The sequence below is a fragment of the Palaemon carinicauda genome, chromosome 2, assembly GCF_036898095.1.
Source record: "Palaemon carinicauda isolate YSFRI2023 chromosome 2, ASM3689809v2, whole genome shotgun sequence".
Taxonomy (NCBI): domain Eukaryota; kingdom Metazoa; phylum Arthropoda; class Malacostraca; order Decapoda; family Palaemonidae; genus Palaemon; species Palaemon carinicauda.
Genome location: NC_090726.1, coordinates 158,422,227 through 158,431,046, shown reverse-complemented (window position 1 = coordinate 158,431,046; position 8,820 = coordinate 158,422,227). Strand labels below are relative to the sequence as shown.

The following is an 8,820-nucleotide window of genomic DNA, read 5'->3' as shown; positions in this document are numbered from 1 at the left end:
AAAGAAAATTCTTCTATATTAAACCATTTTTGTATTTTTTTTTTTAATTTGAAGTGCATTTCAACCACCAGCAATTAGTGACTTTTCACTGTACAGTCTCAGGGAATGCTCTTGGATACTGACTAGTGTTTTGGCGTTTGTTATACATAGGTTGGTGACGATGACTTTCGTGTTATGAGTCATCATACCTACAGAAGCTCTGTTAGTAATGTACACTTACCTCTGGAATGTAATATGAACTACAATACAATGATAGAAACCACGTGAAAACAATGTAGTGCAGTACAGTGGGTGACCTAATATGTTAGTCAACCGCACCCAGGCAGTTGTCTGTGTTTCGGGAGGGTTATGAGTTGACCTACCCCAGGGCACCAAGTATTCTCAGATTTTCGCTCTTCACGAATGTCTCTGTTACCTAATCCCCGCTAATAAGGAGGGCCGACTATAGTGTGAAATTTGATCTTCACTTTTAGTGTTATGCCAGGAGTAATGGGAGAAGTGTGGAAAAGTGCTAAAGATATAGGAGCAATTTTATTAAGTGTGGAGAGATGTTGTGAGAGAAATTATTGGTGGTAGTGAAGATAAGCAGATGAGTGTGATGAAAGCACCTAAATCTTGTGGTAAACGAAGATAGAAATTGAATGTTAACTTGAGTAAAATTGCATTTTTAAATGGAAAGCAAGAATATGAAGTAATAAACGTTTGTATGAATTATTATAGAATAGTTGATATGACTGACGAGCTTAGCTATTTGAGAATATGTATAACAAACGATGATAGAATTGAGGAAAAATAAACCACAGAATATGTGTTAAGGAAAGAATAATATTTCCAGTTTTATGGAATGTTGAGACAAATGTAAAGATGACCTATACCCTCTCACAGTTGAATTGGTTAACATATTAATATTGGTTTTTGAAGAGAGCTATTACTTTTTTTTCTAAAGTTAGACAACACTTTCTTGTGAGGGCATTAATTTGCTGAAACTTTATTACTTTTGTCAATATTAAGTTACTTTGTACTTTTTAGGCCCTAATTTTGACAATTTAATGAGCATATTATCTACCTCTCTTAATCTCTCCCCGCCATCTTAGTATTCCTTTAAAGGTTCCTGATTTTTAAAAAAATTTTATGGCTTTCAGTATTTTCAATCATTCATTTTCTGCGGTGAGTTTCGCCTTTACTAATCTTGTATTGGTTATTTCGAAAAAAAAATATATAAACATGCTTTATATTATTCATCTGAATGTGTATACATGTATTTTGTGTAAATTTGCGGAGGTTTTCTGTAACTTTGCTACAATACTCAGTTTTATAGAAACAAGGATTGAAGAAAACCCTGGATGAAAACGTTTTTTATATGAGAAAATTACAAATATTTTAATAGATGCATATTTATAAATGAAAAATAAATATATATAAACTCTCTTATTGAAAGGCTTTAATCTAAGAATAAGGGTCGATCTGCATGCTGCTAGTCTCTCTGTACACCAATTCTCTTGGAAAAGTCGACAAATAGAACTCCGTCTGAAGACAGAGTAGCTGTTGCTTCAATGAAGTCAGTCGTTTGTGGAAGAGAAAAGGCTCTCTTGAAGGACTGAAGTGACGATGAAGAGGTATCTGTCTTCTCTACCTGCCCTTCTATCACAAGTTGTTTCTTATCGACTACATAAACCACAATTGACTCTTCAGAGAGGTTTGCTACATCCAGCACCACCTGTTGGGTTAGAACAGCAGAATATGTTGAATATTTCACTGATAGTTATGTTCAAATCCATTATTTTAAGATATCTTGGTAAGGGCTATTTAATTTATTACTTACATAGAAAAAATATTTGAACAATCACTCACCTTATAGCTGTGGTGATCTTCTTGAGCATGGAATGCCTGGTTTTCGAAGTTTGGATTCTGGTCTCTTAAGCAGTGGTATGTCTCGATGTCACTTGCATTCTTACAATTATGGTCGTTAGTACAGCTCATTAGAACCTTATTCATTGCTGTCTGGAAAAGAGTATGGACCTCGTGGAAGAAAGAATCGTGGAAGAAAAGTCCCCTTTTAGTGAATGGAAGAAGTCTGACATTAGCATAACAGCTTTCTAGGGTAGAAGCACCCGTAGCTTCACTTGACTCTTCCCATCTTGCAACATCCGAAACACTTCTGCAGTTTCGTCCTCCTTCTGATGTAATGATGAAGCCTTCGGACTGCGTGAGGTTTGTGTCCCTAGTAAGTGTTTGGATAAGAGTACTGCCATTCAGGATTTCTTCCTGACTCAAAGACCTTTCAACACCACTTGGCTGATTCTGAAACGTAAAGAAAAGGAACTGATGACTTAAAAATTTTATATTAAAGTATTGTAATTGATATTATAGCGAAAGCAAAATAGTAATTGCAAGGTTGACTTTCAATAAAGTCCTCATTACATAACCAGTTTTATCCTATCTTATATAATTGTATGCGAATGGAATTAAATTATCCTTCTTACATTGATGGAACTTGATGGGAAAGGGTAAATAGATATATTTGAAACATGTAAGTGATCAGAGGAATAAATAAACACTTGCTAGAATATCTGTTGAAGTATTCTTACTTTTTATATCCTCTGAATTACAAAAAATATAATTTAAAATGTTTTATAAATGAGAGGATCGGTGTATTTACATTACAGACTGGAGCATTTAAAAATTTTAGTTGAATGACCTTAACCTTAGTATACACAAGTTTCTATGGATTGTACTAACCATTTTAGGGAATGTGATTATCAGAATGCCATCAGATGAGATTCCACTGAAGCCTGATTCCACATCAATACCACAGGGTAAGTGGAATCTTTTCGAAAAGATTTTCAAATGTTGGTCTTGTTCACTGGTTAAGGAAGCCCATTCTATTACCACTTCCTTTTCTTCCAAAACTTTTATGTCGATGTTTGTCTTCTTTGTGTAGATGCCGACATCTAAGATGATCTGGAGAAAGATTGAAAACAAACAATTAGAGATGTTCACTAAAGCAAAGAGAGATATGTTTTATGATGCACAATGAAACGAATTGGGAAACTATTCACAGCATGAACACTTACCATGTAGTATTGTTCATCTTGTGCAAAAGTTGATATTCTGCCTTCATTACACTCTGCCATTGGACAATGATTCTCATCATCTGTATGCGCCTCATTTTTAGAAGAAAAATGTTCACCTTTGGACATCAACTCCCTAATTGGCCATGCAAAGTGAGGACGAGCTCTGTCAAAGAATGCGTCCTCACTGAAGAGTAGCTTTTCTTCAACTTGTATTGAAATGCAGTTGTTGGTGCAAGGAATTTGCATGGTGCCATTTTCGACTGCAGGGAGGACTGGCTTGAGTTTAGATTGACTCTCGCAAATGCCAAGTAAAATATCATTTTCTAAAAACGACATCCCGTTCTTTTTCTGCTTCATCATCTTTGCATTTTCATTTGCATCACTGTCAGTGCTACGATCAAGGTGATCATGAGTTTCATAATTTCTGCTATCAAAAGATGTAAGTTTTACACTTTCTTTTCCCCCTCGTCCACCAACCATTTCATAATGTTGATGAGCATCATCTGAAGAACAGCTTACTTCCATGAACTTATTGTGATCTCTTGACAAAGAATTTTGTTCTCTAGTCAATCCATTTGTTGTAGTAACGATCTGGTCTGTCAATGCTTGTATACCACTAGAAATATTTATCTTTTCATCCTGATTAGATAAGGTGAGATTCCTGCCAGTAAAATTAATAGGGTTTGAGACTCCCTCCCAAGTGAGCTTTACTTTTTCCTCAACGTTGTAGGATTCCTGATCTTTCTCAGAGTTGTCAGTAATGCAAATATCGCCTGAACTCTTTACTTGCTGAGCATCCAAGGAGACCTGTGTCAGGGAAATAAAAAACACTTGTTATCTTGAAATGCTTCTTTGTAATGATGTTTTAACATCCAATGCAAATATGAGGATTCATAAATGGTTAGTTGTGGTATTTTGTGTATTAATAGAATTATTGTACATAAAAAATAGAAATAATTTTACTAACCTTTTTATTGAAAGCAACAGCAAAAATTCCGTCCCTAGAAACTCCGCAAACACCTGATCCTATCTCCAATCCAGTAGGTATGTCGAAAGTTTTGGAAAAGTCTTTTTGATGGTCAAGTTCACCGTCATTGTTCATTGAAGAACATTTGACTAAAACTTTATCATCATTAAGGACTTCAACCTCTATTACATTCTGCAGATATGAGCTGACATCAAGGATTATCTGAAAAAAAAAATGACGAAAAGATGTTTTATACTCATTTGATGTAAATATTTTTTAAGAGTTGTGAAAAAAAGTATGTTATATATAATTTTTGGAAATAAGATTATTGTCTTTAGATAGGAAGATAGATTCTTACCATGTATGTATAGTCGTCCTGGAAAGAAATGTCTGTTTCAACTTCATCTTGGTCCTCTAGAAGGCATATGATAGTTTTATCATTGACATCACCATTAACGGATGTAAAATTTTCTTTGTGAATAGGATCTTTTTCCCTCTTATGGAAATGAAAGCGAGCATTTTTGTAGAAAGTATCAACATCAAAAAAGCCCTTTTTAACAACTGCCAGTGATTTGCATTTGTTATTGGAAAGAAATTCATTGGTTTGGTCAGTTAAAGTAGAAGTTGTTTCCATCTCTTGTTGATTTATCGGCTTCTTCAATAAAGTCGATGACATCTCTAAAATGTTAGTATCGTAATCGTCTGATACTTCTTCTATTGTTACATTTGGTGAAATATCATTGTTTTGAGGTTGTGGATGGAGGTAACCCTGTTTGATTTGCTCATTAGTAGAAATTTCCTTTTGAATTTGGATCGAATTTTCTTTTACTGATGAAATTTTACAATCCAATAATTCTTCTTTCCGGACAGAGTAGTTCTTATTGTTGTTGAATGCAATATCTATACCAGCATCTGATTCTTCAGTGCAGACAGAATAGAACTTATCTTTAGAATTGATTAACCTTAGATCTGTGCTAGCATCTGATTCTTCCTTTAGGGCAGCTTCGGTGAACTCCACTGATCTGTTGACCTCTGATTCTTCCTTGCAGACAGATTCTAACTTTTCTTTAGAATTGGTGATCACAATGTCTGTTTTAGCCTTTGATTCTCCGTCTATGACAGCTTTGATGAACCCAACATCTCTGTTGGCCTTTGATTCTTCCTTGCAGACAGATTCTAACTTGTCTTTAGAATTGGTGGTCACAATGTCTGTGTTAGCCTCTGATTCTTCGTCTCTGTCAGCTTTGGTGGACCCAACATCTCCTCTGGTCTCTGATTCTTCGTCTATGACAGCTTTGTTAAACCCAACATCTCTGCTGTTCTCTGATTCCTCCTTTGAGACAGTTTCGTGCTTATATTCAAAATCGGTGAACCCTGTATCCGTGTTAGCCTCTGATTCATCCTTCCAGACAGATTTTAGCTTATCTTTAGAATTGGTGAACCTTATATCTGTGTTAGCCTCTGATTCTTCCTTTATGGCAGTTTCGATAAACTTGACATCTCTGTTATCTTGTAATTCATTGTTCTGGACATAGAATTGATTATATTCAGAATTAATGAAGCATTTATGTCTGTTGGTCTCTAATTCATTCTCTAGGACAGGTTTGATGGACCCCTCATATGTACTAACCTCTGATTCTTCCTTCCAGACAGATTGTACCTTGTCTTTAGAATTGGTGAACACAATATCTGTGTTAGCCTCTGATTCTGTGTCTAAGATAGCTTTGGTGGATGTAGCATCTCTGTCGGCCTCTGACTCTTCCTTTGAGAGAGAATCAAACTTATCTTTAGAATTGATGAACTCTATACCTGTGTTAGCCTCAGATTCTTCCTTTATGGCAGCTTCGATGAATACAACATCTCTGTTAGCCTTTGGTTCCTCCTTTTGTAGAGAGGAGTGATCACATTTAGAATTGGTGAAGCATTTACATCTGTTGGCTGCTGATTCATTCTCTAGGACAGATGTGAATGGCCCCTCTTTAGCTTCCAACTCATGCTTCCAGGCAGATTCTAGCTTGTCTTTAGAATTAGTGATCACAGTATCTGTGTTAGTTTCTGATTCTTCGGCTATGGCAGCTTTGATGAACCCACCATCTCTGTTGGCAACTGATTCTTCATTTGAAACAGATTCAAGCTTATCTTTAGAATTAGGGCACCAAATATTTCTGTAAGCCTCTGATTCTTCATTTACAGCAGCTTCTATGAATACAAAATCTCTGATAGCCTGTGATTCGTTCTTCTGTACACAGGATTGATTATCTTTAGAATTGGTGAAGCATTTATATGTGTCATCTTCTGATTTATTATCCAGGACAGCTTCGTTGGACCCCTCATCTCTCTTTGCCTGGGGCTCTTCCTTCCAAACTGTAATAGGCTTATGTTTTGAGTATGATAAATACGCACCACTCTCTCCTTCCGGTAGGGTTGCAGTATGGACCATTTCTGCTTGTGCCGATGTCTTTCTTTTTACATCTTTATGTTGATCCTGTATGGGAATATTAATAGATATGTCAATTTCATTTGAGACGTGAAGTTGTTGATTAACTCTATATTAAAGAAAATAAACCATTATAAGGTTGAATCACACATTAATAATTTCTTCATTGCTTCTTACCTCTGAAATATCAAGAGAAGCCTTCGAAGTCCATCTGTTCCCAGAACCTGCAGACATCACACCAAAGGAAGATTGTTCTTGATTTTCTTGAGGTAGAATGTTAACATTTCGGATTGCACTAATTTTTTCTTTATACTTTGAATCTTCATTGCAAGGTTCATTCGCTATGCTTTCTGGACAGCTCTGAAAAATGGTTTAATATAATTGTAAAATGTTTACTTTCAAAAACTTTCTTAAGAATTAATAAGCATCAAATACTGTGTAGTTTGTAGATTAATTTGACCAAAAAACTAAATATTAACTGATACTAGAATGTTTTCCCCAATGATTAGCTTACTTTTTTATTGATGGTGATCATAAGAAATCCATCAGAAGAGATTGAAGCGGAGGCAGATTCAATTGAAGATCCCTCTTGAAGAAATAACGTTTTTGAAAAGTCCTTTGTATTTTGATGTGTTTCCTTCATATGGGAGTGTTGGCCATTAATGCGTATTGCCTTTCCATTCACTATGGAAACCGTTATGCTCTGTTCCATTAAGCCGAAGACGTCAACAATAAACTGCAAAGAAACGATTTAACAGTAAAATATTTACCGTGTCTAGCTAAATAAATACTTTATGTTAATGCATTGCAATATATAAAATATTTTATTGTTTAAAAAAAGTTTTACATGTATATAAAAGGAATCTTAATTTTACCTTCAAACTTGATTGTTCAGCTTGAGTTAAGGTGAGAACATTACATTCCTTAGCATTATCCTCCTGGTATCTTCTGTAACATGTTAATAAGTCGCCATGTACTGGAAGCTTACTATTTTTGGAAAGAATTTCTTCAAGGGCAGAAGTAACCGATTGTGTCATGGAAAGGAAAGTGGATTCCTCCAGAAACCGACCCTTTTGCACGACCTCCAGCTGAACAGATGGCTCTGACTTTGATGACTGTGCCGTATCATCAAGAGGAAAATGTTTGATTTCCATCTTTGGCGATTGGTGTGAAGTTTCAGTAGTTAGGTTTTTAGCATTAGAATTAGTCTTTTCTTCTGTTTCTTTACATACATTCTCAGGTATAAAACACTGTTTACCAGTTAGCGCTGAACTTTCCTGTTCTGACTGCATTTCCTTTTCTGTATATTGTATAGTGTTTAAGTGAGTAGATCTAGTTATGCTGCTAAGATTTGGAAGCAGTTCATTGTATTTGGCATCACAACATTCTGCTTGTGTCTTGATGGTTAGATCCTGTAAGTCGTTCCTGTGGCCAAGAGTGCAATGTTGCAGTGTGTCTGTACGTTGATCAATGTCTTTTTTATTGGAGGTTTCAGATGTAAATGTCTGTAAAAGATGTACAATTTTAGAATCAGAAGCTGTAGGATTAAGATTAAAATATAAAATCTCATGCGAAATAAAAGTACATTGCCTAGAAATAACTGAAAGATTCAATACTGTAAGCATATTGTACATTTGTTAAGAGATTTGTTTTCAGATGCAGAAACAGAAAATAATTTAGATCATGAGAGAACTGGTTATAAAAAACTGACTTACCTTGTGCTGTGATTCAGTGCAATTACTAATGGATTCACCCATTCTTCTTGGTGTAGTATTACCATTAGTATATCTTTGTAGATAAATAGAATCGTCATCATGGAAGGAAACCTTCTTAGTACCAGAACTAACATTTGATGTTTTTATTTTACTTTCTGAGGAGTTTGTTGTATGGTCGTCCTTCCATACTTCCACCCTGATGGGAATGATGGTTTCCTTCACCTGTCTCTTTTCTTTTAAAGGACTCTGTGACAAATAAGCCTTTGACTGGTTGCAATTGGTAATGAAGGAACAGTCCTTTTCAAGATATTCTTTCTTCTTTTCGAGAGATTCTTCTTCTCTGCTCTTCTCCAATATGGAACAATCTTTCAATTTTTTTAGAATTTGTAGATCTCCTTTTTTGGAAGTCATTAATTGGTCTTGTCCTGTTGCCGATTCCAATAAAGTTTGGCAGGAAATGTCTGAGGAGTTTCCAGTGGTTCTTAGTGATGAATGAGCATTTTGTATCTCAATGACCCTACATTTCTGACCATTGTTATCATTAATGTTGCCGATGATATTTGTTCTTTTATCTCGATGAGTTTCCATTCCACAGATATCAGATGGTTTTTCTGTGTTTACCTGTAG

General features: G+C 35.3%; 1 protein-coding gene across 1 annotated transcript in view; it reads right to left on the bottom strand.

Moving 5' to 3' along the window:
- Positions 1-1,424: 1,424 nt before the first annotated feature.
- LOC137620767 (uncharacterized) overlaps positions 1,425-8,820 on the bottom strand; it is a 44,532-nt gene continuing 37,136 nt past the window's right edge. Inside the window, exons 5-14 of the mRNA XM_068351183.1 lie at positions 8,194-8,814; positions 7,354-7,983; positions 6,993-7,214; positions 6,656-6,838; positions 4,400-6,526; positions 4,042-4,263; positions 3,075-3,881; positions 2,740-2,961; positions 1,852-2,301; positions 1,425-1,717 (exon numbers count right to left, since the gene is read on the bottom strand). Of these exons, the coding sequence (XP_068207284.1) occupies positions 1,475-1,717; positions 1,852-2,301; positions 2,740-2,961; positions 3,075-3,881; positions 4,042-4,263; positions 4,400-6,526; positions 6,656-6,838; positions 6,993-7,214; positions 7,354-7,983; positions 8,194-8,814 (5,727 nt within the window). The 3' untranslated portion in view covers positions 1,425-1,474. The remainder of the gene's footprint in view (positions 1,718-1,851; positions 2,302-2,739; positions 2,962-3,074; positions 3,882-4,041; positions 4,264-4,399; positions 6,527-6,655; positions 6,839-6,992; positions 7,215-7,353; positions 7,984-8,193; positions 8,815-8,820) is intronic.